This window comes from Tachyglossus aculeatus, chromosome Y3 (assembly GCF_015852505.1).
Source record: "Tachyglossus aculeatus isolate mTacAcu1 chromosome Y3, mTacAcu1.pri, whole genome shotgun sequence".
NCBI lineage: Eukaryota > Metazoa > Chordata > Mammalia > Monotremata > Tachyglossidae > Tachyglossus > Tachyglossus aculeatus.
Genome location: NC_052095.1, coordinates 1,577,609 through 1,597,522, shown reverse-complemented (window position 1 = coordinate 1,597,522; position 19,914 = coordinate 1,577,609). Strand labels below are relative to the sequence as shown.

The 19,914-nt window shown below is 51.9% G+C and overlaps 1 protein-coding gene across 1 annotated transcript in view; it reads left to right on the top strand.

The window, feature by feature from the left end:
- LOC119946712 (aminopeptidase O (putative)) overlaps window positions 1-19,914 on the top strand; it is a 142,612-nt gene that overhangs the window by 32,004 nt on the left and 90,694 nt on the right. The window contains exons 6-7 of the mRNA XM_038768126.1: window positions 7,740-7,929; window positions 11,441-11,547. Of these exons, the coding sequence (XP_038624054.1) occupies window positions 7,740-7,929; window positions 11,441-11,547 (297 nt within the window). The remainder of the gene's footprint in view (window positions 1-7,739; window positions 7,930-11,440; window positions 11,548-19,914) is intronic.

Below are 19,914 nucleotides of genomic sequence, written 5' to 3'. Positions count from 1 at the left end.
CAAGCGCTTAGTAATAATAATAATAATAATAATAATAACAATAATGATAATAATAATGGCATTTATTAAGCGCTTACTATGTGCCAAGCACTGTTCTAAGCGCTGGGGAAGTTACAAGGTGATTAGGTTGTCCCACGGGGGGTTCACAGTCTCTATCCCCATTTTACAGATGAGGGAACTGAGGCCCAGAGAAGTTAAGTGACTTGCCCAAAGCCACAAAGCTGACTGTTGGCAGAGCCGGGATATAAACCCATGACCTCTGACTCCCAAGCCTGTGCTCTTTCCATTGAGCCACGCTGCCTCTCTAATAATAATAATAATAATAATAATGATAATAATAATGGCACTTATTAAGCACTTACTATGTGCAAAGCACTGTTCTAAGCGCTGGGGAGGTTGCAAGGTAATCAGGTTGTCCCACGTGGGGCTCAGTCTTCATCCCCATTTTACAGATGAGGTAACTGAGGCCCAGAGAAGTTAAGTGACTTGCCCAAAGTCACACAGCTGACTATTGGCAGAGCCGGGATATGAACCCATGACCTCTGACTCCCAAGCCCATGCTGTTTCCCATTGAGCCATGCTGCCTCTCTAATAAGAATAATAATAATAATGATGATGGCATTTATTAAGCGCTTACTATGTGCAAAGCACTGTTCTAAGCGCTGGGGAGGTTGCAAGGTAATCAGGTTGTCCCACGTGGGGCTCACAGTCTTCATTCCCATTTTACAGATGGGGGAACTGAGGCCCAGAGAAGTGAAGTGACTTGCCCAAAGTCACACAGCTGACTATTGGCAGAGCCGGGATATGAACCCACGACCTCTGACTCCCAAGCCTGTGCTCTTTCCATTGAGCCACGCTGCCTCTCTAATAATAATAATAATAATAATGATGATGGCATTTATTAAGCGCTTACTATGTGCAAAGCACTGTTCTAAGCGCCGGGGAGGTTACAGGGTGATCAGGTTGTCCCACATGGGGCTCACAGTCTTCATCCCCATTTTACAGATGAGGTCACTGAGGCCCAGAGAAGTGAAGTGACTTGCCCAAAGTCACACAGCTGACAATTGGCAGAGCCAGGATTTAAACCCATGACCTCTGACTCCCAAGCCTGTGCTCTTTCCATTGAGCCACGCTGCCTCTCTAATAATAATAATAATAATAACAATAATAATAATAATAATGGCATTTATTAAGCGCTTACTATGTGCAAAGCACTGTTCTAAGCGCTGGGGAGGTAGCAAGGTAATCAGGTTGTCCCACGTGGGGCTCACAGTCGTCATCCCCATTTTACAGATGAGGTAACTGAGGTCCAGAGAAGTTAAGTGACTTGCCCAAAGTCACACAGCTGACAATTGGCAGAGCCGGGATTTGAACCCATGACCTCTGACTCCCAAGCCTGTGCTCCTTCCACTGAGCCACGCTGCCTCTCTCATAATAATGGCATTTATTAAGCAATTACTACAAAAACAATGACAAAATCCGCTCAATAAAGATTTAATGAATGAAGTGACTTGCCCAGAGTCCCACAATAGACGCATGGAGGAGCTGGGATTAGAACCCAGATCCTTCTGATTCCCAGGCCGGGGCCCTTTCCGCAAGACACCGAGGGTGGGCGGGTGTCAGGGAACGAACCGCTCGGAATGACTCCCGTTTTCCTCCCTGCAGCTGATGGGAATTCTGGGGCTGGGGGCGGGCCTCGCCCCCATCCCTCCCATCTGCTCCCAGTCCCCCCGAAATGTTCCAGCCGCTGGCGGCCGGACAGGGCAGCTTTGGCATCCCGCAGGCCTCGCCCACGGGTTTCCCAGCAATCCCGCCACTTCCGGAAAGCACAGAAGCTTCAGTGTCTCCGGGAGCGGCTCTGACATTCCCAGTGGGTCCGGGGGGGCCCCCCCCGTAGACACCCCCCTCCCAGATTTTGTTATTCCGGCTTCCCAGGCCCGGATCGGACGGCCGGACGGCCCAGTCCTCCCGCTCCCCTACATCCCTCTCCTCCTCCGGGCCTGGAGGGAAGCAAAGCCCGTTTTGGAGTCGGGACCATCCCTATATGTCACCAACTTGGACTTCCCAAGCACTTAGTACAGTGCTCTGCATCATCATCATCATCATCAATCACATTTATTGAGCGCTTACTATGTGCAGAGCACACAGTACTTACTGCACACAGTAAGTGCTCAATAAATACGATGGATTGATTGATATATGTCGCCAACTTGGACTTCCCAAGCACTTAGTCCAGTGCTCTGCACACAGGAAACGCTCAATAAGTACGACGGAATGAATGAATTCCCTCGGCCGGAAAACAGAGCCCGTTTTGGAGTAGGGACCGTCCCTATATGTCGCCAACTTGGACTTTCCAAGCGCTTAGTACAGTGCCCTGCACACAGTAAGCGCTCAATAAATATGATGGATTGATTGATTGATATATGTCGCCAACTTGGACTTCCCAAGTGCTTAGTCCGGTGCTCTGCACACAGGAAGCGCTCAATAAGTCCGACGGAATGAATGAAGTCCCTCGGCCGGAAAACAAAGCCCGTTTTGGAATAGGGACCGTCCCTATATGTCGCCAACTTGGACTTCCCAAGCGCTTAGTACAGTGCCCTGCACTCAGTAAGTGCTCAATAAATACGACGGATTGATTGATTGATGTATGTCGCCAACTTGGACTTCCCAAGTGCTTAGTCCAGTGCTCTGCACACAGGAAGCGCTCAATAAATCCGACGGAATGAATGAATTCCCTCGGCCGGAAAACAAAGCCCGTTTTGGAGTCGGGGCTGTCCCTATATGTCGCCAACTTGGACTTCCCAAGCACTTAGTCCAGTGCCCTGCACACAGTAAGCGCTCAATAAATAGGATGGATTGATTGATTATGTCGCCAACTTGGACTTCCCAAGCGCTTAGCCCAGTGCTCTGCACACAGGAAGTGCTCAATAAGTACGACGGAATGATCCAAGAGCGTTTTCCTGGGAGCGCTTTCCCGAGAGCGTGTGGGAGCAGTTCCTGGAGAGCAGGGCCTGGGCCGGGATTAGAATCCAGGTCCTTCGGACTGCCGGGCCTGGGCTCTAACCTGGGGAAGCAGCGTGGCTCAGTGGAAAGAGCCCGGGCTTTGGAGTCAGAGGTCACGGGTTCAAATCCCTGCTGCTGTGTGACCCTGGGCAAGTCACTTCACTTCTCTAAGCCTCAGTTTCCCTCCTCTGTAAAATGGGGATGAAGACCGTGAGCCCCACGTGGGACAACCTGGTCACCTTGTATCCACCCCAGTGCTTAGCACAGTGCTTGGCACATAGTAAGCGCTTAATAAATGCCATCATTATTATTATTATTAACCGCTAAGCCACGCTGCCTTGTCTGCCTGCCGCTCTGGGAACTCAACAATCAATGGTATTTATTGAGCGCTTCCTGTGTGCAGAGCACTGTACTAAGCGCTTGGGAAGGCCAAGTTGGCAACATATAGAGACAGTCCCTACCCAACATTGGGCTCACAGTCTAGAAGGGGGAGACAGAGAACAAAACCAAACATAGTAACAAAATAAAATAAATAGAATAGATAGGTACAAGTAAAATAAATACATAAATAAATAGAGTAATAAATGAAAGCAAGGCGGATTATTTTCTCAAGTGAGGTGGGAGCCTGTCTTGGTTGAGACAGATGCTATCAGTGTGAGAAGCGGCGTGGCTCAGTGGAAAGAGCCCGGCTTGGGAGTCCGAGGTCGTGGGTTCGAATCCTGGCCCCGCCGCTTGTCTGCTGTGTGACTGCGGGTGAATTGCTTTGCTTCTCTGGGCCTCAGTTCCCCCATCTGTCAGATGGGGATGAGGACTGTGAGCCCCACGGGGGACAACCTCATCACCTTGCATAATAATAAATAATGATGGCATTTATTAAGCGCTCACTGTGTGCAAAGCACTGTTCTAAGCGCTGGGGAGGTTACAAGGTGATCAGTATGCGCAGAAACACGTCAGGTGTTGTACATATTTACTATTCTATTTATTTTATTTTGTTAATATGTTTACTTTTGTTGTCTGTCTCCCCCTCTAGACTGTGAGCCCGCCGTTGGGAAGGGACCGTCTCTATATGTTGCCAACTTGTCCTTCCCAAGTGCTTAGTACAGTGCTCTGCACACAGTAAGCGCTCAATAAATACCATTGAATGAATGAATCAGGGTGTCATCATCATCATCATCAATCGTATTTATTGAGTGTTTACTATGTGCAGAACACTGTACTAAGCACTTGGGAAGTACAAATTGGCAACATATAGAGACAGTCCCTACCCAACACGGGGGGGGGGGGGGGGGGGGGGGGGGGCGGGCTTGCCGTTAGCGCTTAGAACAGTGCCTCGCACATGTATTCATTCATTCATTCCTTCAATCGTATTAATTGAGCGCTTACTGTGCGCAGAGCACTGTACTAAGCGCTTGGGAAGTCCAAATTGGCAACAGACAGAGACGACGGTCCCTACCCAACAACGGGCTCGCGGTCTAGAAGGGGCAGACGGACAACAAAACCTGTGGACAGGTGGCAAGTCATCAGAATAAATAGAAATAAAGCTAGATGCACATCATTAAGAAAGCAAATGGAAGAGTAAATATGGACAAATAAAATAGAGTCATAAATCTGTACGAACATATATACGGTGCTGTGGGGAGGGGAAGGAGGCAGGGCCGTAAGCGCTTAACAAATGCCATATAATAATATGGCAATGATAATAATATTAATTATCATCATGCAGAAACTCCTCACGCTGGGCTTCAAGGCTGTCCATCCCCTTGCCCCCTCCTACCTCCCTCCCTTCTCTCCTTCTCCAGCCCAGCCCGCATCCTCCGCTCCTCCACAGCTGATCTCCTCACCGTACCTCGCTCTCGCCTGTCCCGCCATCGATCCCCGGCCCACGTCCTCCCCCGGGCCTGGAATGCCCTCCCTCTGCCCCTCCGCCAAGCTAGCTCTCTTCCTCCCTTCGAGGCCCTGCTGAGAGCTCACCTCCTCCAGGAGGCCTTCCCAGACTGAGCCCCTTCCTTCCTCTCCCCCTCGTCCCCCTCTCCATCCCCCCATCTTACCTCCTTCCCTTCCCCACAGCACCTGTATATATGTATATATGTTTGTACATATTTATTACTCTATTTATTTATTTATTTTATTTGTACATATCTATTCTATTTATTTTATTTTGTTAGTATGTTTGGTTTTGTTCTCTGTCTCCCCCTATTAGACTGTGAGCCCACTGTTGGGTAGGGACTGTCTCTATATGTTGCCAATTTGTACTTCCCAAGCACTTAGTACAGTGCTTTGCACATAGTAAGCGCTCAATAAATACGATTGATGATGATGATGATTAATTAATAATTCTTATTATTATTTATATTATTATTATATTATATTATTCTTTATATTATTATTATAATTCTGGCATTAAGTGCTTACTATGTGCCAGGCACTGTTCTAAGCTCTGGGGAGGATGCAAGCAAGTAGTAGCCGCAGGAGCAATATTAGTAATCAGCGCTTGGGAGAGGACAATCCATTCATTCATTCAAACATATTTATTGAGCGCTTACTGTGGCTCAGTGAAAAGAGCCCGGGCTTTGGAGTCAGAGGTCATGGGTTCAAATTCCGACTCCACCACATGATGGCTGTGTGACCCTGGGCAAGTCACTTAACTTCTCTGAGCCTCAGTTACCTCATCTGTAAAATGGGGATTGATTGTGAGCCCCACGTGGGGCAACTTGATCACCTTGTATTCCCCCCCCCAACGCTTAGAAGAGTGCTCTGCAGATAGTAAGGGCTTAACAAATGCCATTATCATTATTATTATTATTACTGTGTGCAGAGCACTGTACTAAGCGCTGGGAAGTACAAGTTGGCAAGATATAGAGACGGTCCCTAACCAACAGCGGGCTCACAGGCTAGAAGCGGGAGACGGATGACAAAACAAAACATATTACCAAAATAAATAGAATATGTAATATGTACAAGATTCATTCATTCATTCAATCATCTTTATTGAGTGCTTACTGTGTGTAGAGCACTGTACTAAGCATTTGGGAAGTACAAGTTGGCAATCCACTTCTCTGGGCCTCAATGGCCTCATCTGTCAAATGGGAATTAAGACTGTGAGCCCAATATGGGACAACCTGATCACCTTGTAACCTCCCCAGTGCTTAGAAGAGTGCTTTGCACATAGTAAGCACTTAATAAATGCCATTATTATTATTATTATTATTATTATTATCATTATTATTATTATTGTATCCCTACAGCGCTTTACACATAGTAAGCACTTAACAAATGTCATCATCATCCAGTCACTTCACTTCTCTGGGCCTCAGTGACCTCATCTGTCAAATGGGGATGAAGACTGTGAGCCCCCCGTGGGACAACCTGATCACCTTGTATCCCCCCAGCGCTTCGAACAGTGCTTGGCACATAGTAAGAGCTTAACAAATGTCATCATCATCCATTCACTTCACTTCTCTGGGCCTCAGTGACCTCATCTGTCAAATGGGGATGAAGACTGTGAGCCCCCCGTGGGACAACCTGATCACCTTGTATCCCCCCAGCACTTCGAACAGTGCTTGGCACATAGTAAGCGCTTCACGAATACCATCCTCATCATCTCCTTTATTACTCTATTTATTTATTACTCTAGTTATTTATTACTCTATTTATTTATTTTACTTGTACCTATCTATTCTATTTATTTTATTTTGTTACTATGTTTGGTTTTGTTCTCTGTCTCCCCCTTTTAGACTGTAAGCCCACTGTTGGGTAGGGACTGTCTCTATATGTTGCCAATTTGTACTTCCCAAGCGCTTAGTCCAGTGCTCTGCACACAGTAAGCGCTCAATAAATACGATTGATGATGATGATGATCAACAGGATTAGCAGACACATCCTCTGCCCATAGCGAGCTTACAATCGAAAGCGTGGGGTTGAAAATGACTCCCTCCCAGGGAGTCTCCCTGCCTCCCACCCCCAAATGTGGTGGCCTTTCTTCCCTTCGGTGCTCCACAGTCCCCAACCTGACCTTCCTGTCTCGGGGCGTCCAACCCCTTCCCCCTAACACGGCGGCCTCTCATCCCCTTGGGCCTCCACTTGACCATCCTGTCTCAGGGCATCCTTCCGGAGGAGGGCAACTTCGGTCCACTCCTCCTCCCACCCCCTTAACACGGCGGCCTTTCGTCCTTGCGTCTCCACAGCCTCCACCTGACCTTCCCGTCTCGGGGCGTCCAACCCCTTCCCCCTAACACGGCGGCCTCTTGTCCCCTTGGGCCTCCACTTGACCATCCTGTCTCAGGGCATCCTTCCGGAGGAGGCCAACTTTGGTCCACTCCTCCTCCCACCCCCTTAACATGGTGGTCTTTCGTCCTTGCGTCTCCACAGCCTCCGTCTAACCTTCCCGTCTCGGGGCGTCCAACCCCTTCCCCCTAACACGGCGGCCTCTCGTCCCCTTGGGCCTCCACTTGACCATTCTGTCTCAGTACGTACTTCTGGAGGAGGCCAACTTCGGTCCAGTCCTCCTCCCACCCCCTTAACACGGCGGCCTTTCGTCCCCGCGTCTCTACAGCCTCCACCTGACCTTCCCGTCTTGGGGCGTCCAACCCCTTCCCCCTAACACGGCGGCCTCTCGTCCCCTTGGGCCTCCACTTGACCATCCTGTCTCAGGACACCCTTCCGGAGGAGGCCACCTCAGTCCACTCCTCCTCCCGCCCCCTTTAACACGGCGGCCTTTCGTCCTCGTGTCTCCGCAGCCCCCACCTGACCTTCCTGTCTCAGAGTGTCCTGTCCAGAGGCGGGCAACTGTGTGGACCCCACCTGTGCCACGAGGTAGCCCACGCCTGGTTTGGCTTGGCCATCGGGGCCCGGGACTGGACCGAGGAGTGGCTCAGCGAAGGCTTCGCCACCCACCTGGAAGATGTGATCTGGGCCAAGGCGCAGCAGGTGGGCCGCCCGGGAATAATAATAATGATAATGATGGCCTTTATTAAGCGCTTACGATGTGCCAAGCACTGTTCTAAGTGCTGGGGAGGTTACAAGGCGAGCAGGCTGTACTAAGCGCTTGGGATGTACGAATCGGCAACATATAGAGACGGTCCCTACCCAAAAATGGGCTAGGAGAGGGCAAGGTGATGGAGAGCCTTGAAGCCGAGGGTGAGGAGTTTCTGCCTGATGCGCAGATTGATTGGTAGCCACTGGAGATTTTTGAGGAGGGGAGTAACATGCCCAGAGCGTTTCTGGACAAAGACAATCCGGGCAGCGGCATGAAGTATGAATTGAAGTGGGGAGAGACACGAGGATGGAAGATCAGAGAGAAGGCTGATGCAGTAGTCCACACTGCATAGGATGAGAGCTTGAACGAGAAGGGTAGCGGTGCGGATGGAGAGGAAAGGGCGGATCTTGGCAATGTTGTGGAGCTGAGACCGGCAGGTTTTGGTGACGGTTTACATGTAAGGGGTGAATGACAGAGCGGAGTCGAGGATGACACCAAGGTTGCGGGCTTGTGAGACGGGAAGGATGGTAGCGCCGTCAACAGAGATGGGAAAGTCAGGGAGAGGGCAGGGTTTGGGAGGGAAGACAAGGAGTTCAGTCTTGGACATGTTGAGTTTTAGGTGGCGGGCAGACTTCCAGATGGAGATGTCCTGAAGGCAGGAGGGTTCCCTCTCCTCCCTCTCCTCCTTCTCTCCCTCTCCTCCCTTTCTCCCTCTCCTCCCTCTCTCCCTCTCCCCCACCTTTTCTTCTCTCTCCCTTTCTCCCTCACGTCTCCCTCTCCCTCAACTCTCCCTCATATCCCTCTGTCCCTCACACTTCCCTCTCCCTCTCCTTCAGGTTCCCACTCCCTCTCCTCCCTCTTTCCTTCTCCTCCCTCTCCTCCCTCTCTCCCTCTCCCCCACCTTTTCCTCTCTCTCCCCTTCTCCCTCACGTCTCCCTCTCCCTCAACTCTCCCTCTCCCTACCTCTTTCCCTCACCTCCCCCTGTCCCTCACACTTCCCTTTCTCTCTCCTTCAGGTTCCCTCTCCCTCTCCTCCCTCTCTCCCTCTCCTCCCTCTCTCCCTCTCCCCCACCTTTTCCTCTCTCTCCCTTTCTCCCTCACATCTCCCTCTCCCTCACATCCCCCTGTCCCTCACACTTCCCTTTCCCTCTCCTTCAGGTTCCCTCTCCCTCTCCTCCCTCTCCTCCACCTTTTCCTCTCTGTCCCTTTCTCCCCCACATCTCCCTCTCCCTCAACTCTCCCTCACATCCCCCTGTTCCTCACACTTCCCTTTCCCTCTCCTTCAGGTTCCCTCTCCCTCTCCTCCCTCTCTCCCTCTCTCCCTCTCCCCCACCTTTTCCTCTCTCTCCCTTTCTCCCTCACATCTCCCTCTCCCTCAACTCTCCCTCTCCCTTCCTCTTTCCCTCACCTCCTCCTGTCCCTCACACTTCCCTTTCCTTCCCTCTCCTTCAGGTTCCCTGTCCTCCCTCTCTCCCTCTCCATCCTCCTCTGCCATCAGTGGGTCTCCCTGTGCCCCGAAAGCCAGCGGCGCGTGCTCGCGGGCGACGGGCGGGCCCAGGCCGTGGTGAGCGCCCAATGCCCGGGCCCCTTGTCTGGCCAAGCCATGGCATCATCATCATCATCAATTGTATTTATTGAGCTCTTACTATGTGCAGAGCACTGTACTAAGCTGAGACGCCACTCCTGATTTTATTCCTGGTGCCAGCTTTCCTCCGGAAAGAGAGGACACGGGGGCCCAGGCTGGAGGGAGCGAGAGCGAGGGCGAAGCCCAGTGCCAGGCAGAGAGCAGGAGGATGGCAGGGATGATGATGAAGATGGTGATGGCATTTGTTAAGTGCTTACTATGTGCCAAGTGCTTTTCTAAGCACCGGGGGGATACAAGGTGATCAGGTTGTCCCACATGGGGCTCACAGTCTTAATTCCCATTTTCCAGATGAGGTCACTGAGGCCCAGAGAAGTGAAGTGACTTGGTGATGATGGTATTTGTTAAGCGCTTACTATGTGCAAAGCACTGTCCTAAGCGCTGGGGAGGTTACAAGGTGATGAGGCTGTCCCACTTGGGGCTCACAGTCTTCATCCCCTTGGACAGAGGAGGGAACTGAGGCCCAGAGAAGTGAAGTGACTTGATGATGATGGTATTTGTTAAGCACTTACTCTGTGCAAAGCACTGTTCTAAGTGCTGGGGAGGTTACAAGGTGATCAGGCTTTGGAGTCAGAGGTCATGTGTTCAAATCCAGCCTCTGCCACTTGTCAGCTGTGTGACTTTGGGCGGGTGACTTCACCTCTCTGGGCCTCAGTTCCCTCATCTGTCAAATGGGGATGAAGACTGTGAGCCCCCCGAGGGACAACCTGATCACCTTGTCACTTCCCCAGGGCTTAGAACAGTGCTTTGCACATAGTAAGTGCTTGACAAATGCCATTATTATTATTATTATTTAACTTTGTGCCTCAGTTCCCTCATCTTTCAAATGGGGATGAAGACTGTGAGCCCCCCGTGGGACAACCTGATTACCTTGTAACCTCCCCAGCGCTTAGAACAGTGCTTTACACATAGTATGCGCTTAATAAATGCCATTATTATTATTATTACTATTATTATTATTATTTAACTTCTCTGTACTTCAGTTCCCTCCTCTGTCAAATGGGGATGAAGTCTGTGAGCCCCCCGTGGGACAACCTGATCACCTTGTAACCTCCCCAGGGCTTAGAACGGTGCTTGGCACATAGTAATGGCATAATAAATGCCATTGTTGTTATTATTATTATTATTATTATTATTATTATTATTATTATTATTATTTATTATTATTGATTCCCAGGCCTGGGCTCTTGCCATTACGCCCTTGCGGGCTATCGGGGATGGCAACGGGGAAGCCCACGGACCCCCGTCACCCCACCCGATCCGGCCTCTCTCCCCAGGCCTGTCGGGGGCGGCTAACGTTCACCGTCCCGCGTGTGCCCGCCTGGGCCGCCCGGTGCCCACTATGATTCATTCAATCATATTTATTGAGCGCTTCCCGTGTGCAGAGCGCTGTACTAAGCGCTTGGGAAGTCCAAGTCGGCAACATCTGGAGACGGGCTCTACCCAACAGTGGCTCACCGTCTAGAAGGGGGGAGCGTCTCACGTCCACCGTCCTCCGCGCGTCCTTCCCGCTCACTGTTATAATAATAATAATAATAATAATAATAATAATAATAGTAATAATGGCATTTATTAAGCACTTACTATGTGCAAAGCACTGCTCTAAGCGCTGGGGAGGGTACAAGGTGATCAGGTTGTCCCACGTGGGGCTCACAGTCTCAATCCCCGTTTTACAGATGAGGGAACTGATGCCCAGAGAAGTAAAGTGACTTGCCCAAAGTCACCCAGCTGACACGTGGCGGAGCCGAGATTTGAACCCATGACCTCTGACTCCAAAGCCCGGGCTCTTTCCACTGAGCCACGCTGCTCCTCTGTTACAGCTGACGCCGGAGGAGGCCCAGGAACAGCAGGACCTGAAAGCGTCCGTCCGCTGGATAAGACTCCGGGACGAGGTGACCAACTCACAGGAGGAGTTGCAAGTGCTGAGGTGAGCGGGGAGCTGGGGGGCGCGATGGGGTGGTCCTCGGGGCCCCCTTCTCCCCTCCTCTACCTCCTCTTCCTCCTCCTCCCCCTCCTCCCCGCCCTCCGGCCCAGCCACCCCGGTCTCTTGTGGGAGATGGATTCACTCCATAGGATCCCCCATTTGGGACACTCCTCCTCTTTTCCTCTTCCTCCCTCTCCTCCTCCTCCTCTTCCTCCTCCTGTCTTCCTCTTCCTCCCTCTCCTCCTCCTCCTCTTCCTCCCTCTCCTCTTCCTCCTATTCTTCCTCCTCCTCCTCCTCCCACCCCGGCCTCTTCTGGGCAATGGATTCACTCCACAGGACTGCCCATTTGGGATAAACTCCTCTTCCTCCTCCTGTCTTCCTCTTCCTCCTCCTCCTCTTCTTCCTCCTCCTCCTCCTCCTCCCCCTCCTTCCCACCCTCTGGCCAGCCACCCCAGCCTCTTCTGGCAATGGATTCACTCCAGAGGACTGCCCGTTTGGGATACACTCCTCCTCCTCCTTTTCCTCCTCCTGTCTTCCTCTTCTTCCCTCTCCTCCTCCTCCTCTTCCTCCCTCTCCTCTTCCTCTGCCTCCTCCTCCCCACCCTCCAGCCAGCCACCCCAGCATCTTCTGGGCAATGGACTCACTCCAGAGGACTGCCTGTTTGGGATACACTCCTCCTTCTCCTCTTTCTTCTGTTGTCTTCCTCGTCCTCCCTCTCCTCCTTCTCCTCCTCCCCCCTCCTCCTCCTCCTCTTCTCCTCCTGTCTTCCTATTCCTCCCTCTCCTCCTCCTCCTCCTCCTCCTCTTCCTCCTCCTCCTCCTCCTCCTCCTCCTCTCCACCCTCTGGCCAGCCACCCCAGCATCTTCTGGGCTGCCCATTTGGGAGGATCCTCCTCCTCCTCCTCTCCTTCCTCCTCCTCCTCCTCCTCTTCCTCTCCTTCCTCCTCCTATTCTTCTTCCTCCTCCTCTTCTTCCTCCTCTTCTCTTCCCCTCCTGCTCTTCCTCCTCTTCTTCTCCTTCCACCATCTCCTTCTCTTTCTCCTCCTGCCTTCTTCCTCCCTCTCCTTCTCCTCCTCTTTTCGTGGTCTCTGTCCTCTTTCCCCTCCTGCTCCTCCTCCTTCTCCTTCTCTTTCTCCTCCTCTCTTCCTCCTCCTGTCTTCTTCCTCCCCTTCCTTCTCCTCCTCTTCCTCCTTCTCATTCTCTTTCACCTCCTCCCCTTCCTCATCCTATCTCCTTTTTCCTCCTCCCCTTCCTCTTCCTAGCTCCTTTCTCCTCTTGAATTCTTCCTTCTTCTCCTCCTCTTCATCCTCCCCTTCCTGTCTTTTTTTTTGAAGCAGTGTAGCTCAGTGGAAAGAGCCCGGGCTTGGGAGTCGGAGGTCATGGATTCTAATTCCGGCTCCACCGCTTGTCCGCTGTGTGACTTTGGGCAAGTCACTTCACTTCTCTGTGCCTCAGTTACCTCATCTGTAAAATGGAGACTAAGACTGTGAGCCCCATCTGGGACAGCCTCAATACCTTGCACCTACGCTTGTGCTTAGAACAGTGCTTGGCACATAGAAAAGTGCTTTACAGATACCATAATATTATTATCATTTTTATTTTTCCTCTTCCTCTTCTCTCCTTTTTGTCCTCCACCTCTTTCTCCTTCTCTTTCTCTTCTTCCTCTTCCTCCTTCTCTTATCTGCATTATTTCTCCTCTTCTCCTTCTCTTCTTCCTTCTCCTCACACCTTTCCTCCTCTTCCTGTCTTCTTCCTCTTCCTCCTCCTACTTCTCACCTTCCTCCACTTCATCCCTCTCTCCCTCCTCCTACTTCTCATCATCCTCCTCATCATCCCCTCCTCCTGTCTTCTACTTCTTCCTCCTCCTACTTCTCACCTTCCTCCTCTTCATCCCCCCTCCTCCTCTTCCTGTCTTCTTCCCCTTCCTCTTCCTACTTCTCATCATCCTCCTCTTCATCCCCCTCTTCCTGTCTTCTTCCTCTTCCTCCTCCTACTTCTCACCTTCCTCTTCATCCCCCCTTCCTCCTCTTCCTGTCTTCTTCCTCCTCCCCTTCTCCTCCTTCTCATGTCCTTCCTCCTCTCCCTGTCTTCCTCCTCCTCCTCTTCCTCCTTTTCCTCTCTCTCCCCTTCTCCTCCTCCTCGATGCCCTTCTTCCTCTCCCTTCCTTCTCCTTTCCCTCCCCCACCTCCTGTCTCTTACATCTTCCTCCTCCTCCTCTTCCTGTCGTCATCCTCCTCCTCCTCCTACTTCTCATTTTCCTCCTCTTCATCCCCTCTTCCTCCTCTTCCTGTCTTCTTCCTCCTCCCATTCTCCTCCTTCTCATGTCCTTCCTCCTCTCCCTGTCTTCCTCCTCCTCCTCTTCCTCCTTTTCCTCTCTCTCCCCTTCTCCTCCTCCTCGATGCCCTTCTTCTTCTCCCTTCCTTCTCCTTTTCCTCCTCCCCCTCCTGTCTCTTACCTCTTCCTCCTCCTCCTCTTCCTGTCATCGTCCTCCTCCAACCCTCCTCCTCCTACTTCTCACCTTCCTCCTGTTCGTCCCCCTCTTCCTCCTCTTCCTGCCTTCTTCCTCTTCCTCCTCCTACTTCTCATCGTCCTCCTCTTCATCCCCGTCTTCCTCCTCCTACTTCTCACCTTCCTCTTCATCCCCCCTTCCTCCTCTTCCTGTCTTTTTCCTCTTTCTCCTCCCCTTCTCCTCCTTCTCATGTCCTTCCTCCTCTCCCTGTCTTCCTCCTCCTCCTCTTCCTCCCTCTCCCCTTCTCCTCCTCGATGCCCTTCTTCCTCTCCCTTCCTTCTCCTTTTCCTCCCCCACCTCCTGTCTCGTACACCTTCCTCCTCTTCCTGTCGTCGTCCTCCTCCAACCCTCCTTCTCCTACTTCTCACCTTCCTCCTCTTCATCCCCCCTTCCTCCTCTTCCTGTCTTCTTCGTCTTTCTCCTCCCCTTCTCCTCCTTCTCATATCCTTCCTCTTCTCCGTCTTCCTCCTCTTCCTCCCTCTCCTCTTCTCCTCCTCCTCGATGCCCTTCTTCCTCTCCCTTCCTTCTCCTTTTCCTCCCCCACCTCCTGTCTCGTACATCTTCCTCCTCCTCCTCTTCCTGTCGTCGTCCTCCTCCAACCCTCCTCTTCACCCTCCCAAACTCTTCGCCATCCCCACAGGAAAGAGGCTTCCGGGCCCCACTCAGCCCGGGGGTCGTGGTGCCGCGCTTGGGCAGTGCCCACCCGGGCTCCAGGGTGGGGGGCGGTGGTCCTGGCCCGTGACGGGCCTTGGCGGCCGGAGGGGAAGTTGCCATGGAAAAAATACATCGGCTCAACCCAGGTTTAGTGGGAACAGATGTTGGCATCAATGGGGCTTTGTGTCTCCGATGGCTGTGCCCGCCTCCTGCCGCCCCCTCACCCCTCCCCGGCCCGTCGCGCCGGGAGGCCGCCCCACCGCCCCAGCCAGCTGGGCCTCTCTTCCCGGATCGGCCCGCGGTCTTCCCTCTCTCTCCCACGTCCTGCCTCCGGCCTGGAATGCCCTTCCCTCCTCACAGCCGACAGACAATCTCTCTCAAAGCTATATTGAAGGCCCGTCCCCTCCAAGAGGCCCTCCCTGCCTAAGGCCTCCTTTTCTCCGTCTCCCTCCCGCGTCGCTCCGACTTGCTCCTTTTCTTCATCTCCCACCCTGCACCCCTCTCGTGTCCAATCCCTCATTTCTTTCTTTCTATCCAAGTCCGTCTCCCCGTCTGGACCGTCCTAATCGCTCTCAAAGCCCTATTGAAGGCCCGTCCCCTCCAAGAGGCCTTCCCTGCCTAAGGCCTCCTTTTCATTCATTCATTCGATCGTCATCATCATCATCATCATCAATCGTATTTATTGAGCGCTTACTGTGTGCAGAGCACTGTACTAAGCGCTTGGGAAGTACAAGTTGGCAACATATAGAGACAGTCCCTACCCATCAGTGGGCTTACAGTCTAAAAGGGGGAGACAGAGAACAAAACCAAGCATACTAACAAAATAAAATAAGTAGAATAGATATGTACAAGTAAAATAAATAAATAAATAAATAAATAGAGTAACAAATATGTACAAACATATATACATACATACAGGTGCTCTGGGGATTGTATTTATTGAGTGCTTACTGTGTGCAGAGCACTGTACTAAGCACTTGGGAAGTACAAGTTGGCAACATATAGAGACGGTCCCTACCCAACAGTGGGCTCACATGTCTAGAAATAATAGGTGCTTAGTAAATACTACTACAAAAAAAACACCACAGCCGAAGCGGACCGCGCGGTTCCGGAAGTCGGGAGGACCTGGGTTCTAATCCCGGCTCCACCACTCATCCGCTGGGTGACCTTGGGCCGCTCACTTCACTTCTCTGGGCTTCAGTCCCCTCATCCGTAAAATCGGAATTAAGACTGGGAGCCCTCTGCGGGGCGGGAATGAGTCCAACCTGATAAGGCTTGTACTTCCCAAGCGCTTAGTACAGTGCTCTGCACACAGTAAGCGCTCAATAAATACGATTGATGATGATGATGATGATAAGGCTGTATCTACCCCAGCGCTTAACGCAGTGCCTGGCACATAGTATGCGCTTCACGGACACCGTGACAGAAAAAACGTCACTTCGCTTCTCTGGGCCTCGGTTTCCTCGTCTGGAAAATGGGGATTCGATCCCGGTTTTAGATTATGTCATTCCCACTTGAGTATTCTCTCCCAGGGCCTAGACATCTTTTCTCCCTCTCCCTCCCGCGTCGCTCCGACTTGCTCCCTGTCTTCATCTCCCACCCCACATCCCTCTCGTGTCCAATCCCTCATTTCTTTCTTTCTATCCAAATCCGTCTTCCCCTCTAGACCGTCATCTCCTTGTGGGCAGGAAATGCATCTGTTTGTTGTTCTATCATCCTCTCCCAAGTGCTTAGGACAGTGCTATGCACCCAGAAAGTGCTCAATAAATACGACTCACTGACTGTAACAATAATAACGGCATTTGTTAGGCACTTACTATGTATCAGGTGCTGTTCTAATTAATTAATTAATTAATGATGGTATTTGTTAAGCGCTTACTACGTGCAAAGCACTGTTCTAAGCGCTGGGGAGGTTACAAAGCGAGCAGGTTGTCCCCCGGGGGGCTCACAGTTTTAATCCCCATTTTCCAGATGAGGTCACTGAGGCCCAGAGAAGGGAAGTAACGTTTTTTTTCTGTCACGGTGTTCGTGAAGCACGTACTATGTGCCAGGTGCTGCGTTAAGCGCCGGGGTAGATACGGCCTTATCAGGTTGGACTCATTCCCCGCCCTGCAGAGGGCTCCCAGTCTTAATTCTGATTTTACGGATGAGGGGACTGAAGCCCGGAGAAGTGAAGTGAGCGGCCCAAGGTCACCCAGCGGATGAGGGGTGGAGCCGGGATTAGAACCCAGGTCCTCCCGACTTCCGGAACCGCACGGTCAGCTTCGGCCGTGGTGTTTTTTTGTAGTAGCATTTACTAAGCACCTATTTTTTCTAGACATGTGAGCCCACTGTTGGGTAGGGACCGTCTCTATATGTTGCCAACTTGTACTTCCCAAGCGCTTAGTCCAGTGCTCTGCATACAGTAAGTGCTCAATAAATACGATTGAATGAATGAATGAACAAATGATTGAACCCAAGTCTCCTGACTCGCAGTCCCCCCAATTCTCCAAGACCACCGTGCCAATCCTGGTTGGAATTCAGATGACATTCCTATGAAAATAGAAGCTTCCCTTCTTTGCTCCCAGTTCTCCTCCCTCCCCTCCCCTTCCTTCCCTCTCTGGCCTGTCCAGCCATGACTAAACCGGGCCATTTCCTCTTCGGCACTTTTATGGGAAAACACCCAAGAAGAGGAGCCAGGGCGGATGGAGGGAGGGAAAACAGGAGAGGGGGAGGAAAACCGGGAGGGAGAAAGGGAGGGAAATGGTGAGGGAGAGGGGGAGGAAAGCAGGGAGGGAGAGAGGGAGGGAAATGGTGAGGGGGAGAGGGAGGAAAATGGAGGGAAATGGTCGGGGGGAGAGGGAGGAAAATGGAGAGAGAGGAAAACGGTGAGGGAGAGGGAGGAAAACAGGGAGTTAAACAGAGGGCGTAAAACGGAGGGAGAGGGAGGAAGACAGGGAAGGGGGGAAACAGAAGGAGAGAAGGAGGGAAACAGAGAGGGAGGGAAATGGTGAGGGAGAGAGGGAGGAATACGGAGAGGGAGGAAAACGGAGGGAGAGAGGGAGGGAAACAGAAGGCGGGAAATGGTGAGGGAGAGGGAGGAAAACAGAGGGAGGGGAATGGTGAGGGAGGGAAACAGGGAGAGAGGGAGGGAAACGGAGAGGGAGGGAATTGGAAGGAAATGGTGAGGGAGAGAGGGAGGAAAATGGAGAGGGAGGGAAATGGAGGGAAATGGTGAGGGAGAGAGGAAGGAAAATGGAAGGGAGGAAAACAGGGAGGGAGAGAGGGAGGGAAACAGAAGGAGAGAAACGGTGAGGGAGAGGGAGGAAAACAGGGAGGGAAATGGTGAGGGAGGGAAACAGAGGGAGAGAGGGAGGGAAACAGAGAGGGAGGGAAATGGAGGGAAATGGTGAGGGAGAGAGAGGAAAACGGAGAGGGAGGGAAATGGGGAGGGAGAGAGTAAGGAAAATGGAAAGGAGGAAAACAGGGAGGGAGAGAGGGAGGGAAACAGAAGGAGGGAAACGGTGAGGGAGAAGAGGAAAACAGAGGGAGGGAAATGGTGAGGGAGTGAGGGAGGAAAACGGAGGGAAACAGAGGGAGAGGGAGGGAAATGGTGAGGGAGAGAGGGAGGGAAACAGAGAGGGAGGAAAACGGAGGGAAATGGTGAGGGAGAGAGAGAGGAAAACAGGGAGCCCACTGTTGGGTAGGGACTGTCTCTATATGTTGCCAACTTGTACTTCCCAAGCGATTAGTACAGTACACACAGTAAGCGCTCAATAAATACGATTGAATGAATGAAAGGGAGAGGGAGGGAGACAGGGCGGGAGGAAGGGAAACGGAGAGAGGGAGGGAAATGGAGAGAAGGAGGGAAACGGTGAGGGAGAGAGGGAGGAAAATGGAGGGAAATGATGAGGGAGTGAGGGAGGAAAACGGAGGGAAATGGAGAGAGGGAGGGAAACAGAGGGAGGGAAATGGTGAGGGAGAGAGGGAGGAAAATGGTGGGAGAGGGAGGGAAACGGAGAGAAGGAGGGAAACGGAGAGGGAGGGAGAGGGAGGAAAACAGGGAGTTAAACAGAGAGAGTAAAACACGGAGGGAGAGAGGGAGGGAGACGGGGAGGGAGGGAAATGGTGAGGGAGAGAGGGAGGGAAACAGAAGGAGGGGGACCGTGAGGGAGAGGGAGGAAAACAGAGGGAGGGAAATGGTGAGGGAGTGAGGGAGGAAAATGGAGGTAAACAGGGAGAGAGGGAGGGAAATGGAGGGAAATGGTGAAGGAGAGAAGGAGGGAAATGGTGAGGGAGAGGGAGGAAAACGGAGAGGGAGGAAAATGGAAATGGTGAGGGAGAGGAAGGAAAACGGAGAGGCAGGAAAATGGAGGGAAATGGTGAGGGAGAGAGGGAGGGAAACAGAGAGGGAGTGAAATGGTGAGGGAGAGGGAGGAAAACGGAGAGGGAGGAAAATGGAGGGAAATGGTGAGGGAGAGAGGGAGGGAAATGGTGAGGGAGAGAGGGAGGGAAATGATGAGGGAGAGAGGGAGGGAAATGATGAGGGAGAGAGGGAGGAAAATGGAGGGAAATGGTGAGGGAGAGAGGGAGGAAAACGGAGGGAAATGGTGAGGGAGAGAGAGAGGAAAACAGGGAGCCCGCTGTTGGGTAGGGACCATCTCTATATGTTGCCAACTTGTACTTCCCAAGCGTTTAGTACAGTGCTCTGCACACAGTAAGCGCTCAATAAATAATGATGGCATTTATTAAGCGCTTACTATGTGCTAAGCACTGCGGGGATACAAGGTCATGAGGTTGTCCCACGTGGGGCTCACAGTCTTCATCCCCATTTTACAGATGAGGGAACTGAGGCCCAGAGAAGTGAAGTGACTTGCCCAAAGTCATGCAGCTGACAAGTGGCAGAGCCGGGATTTGAGCCCATGACCTCTGACTCCAAACCCCGGGCTCTTTTCCACTGAGCCACGCTGCTTCTCCAAATATGAAATAAATATTCTATTCTCCAAGTAAAGTAAATATTCTCCAAATAAATACGACTGAATGAATGAAAGGGAGAGGGAGGGAAACAGGGGGGAGGGAGGGAAATGGAGAGAGGGAGGGAAATGGAGAGAAGGAGGAAAATGGAGGGAAATGGAGAGAGGGAGGGAAATGGAGAGAAGGAGGAAAATGGAGGGAAATGGAGAGAGGAAGGGAAACGGGGAGGGAAATGGTGAGGGAGAGAGGGAGGGA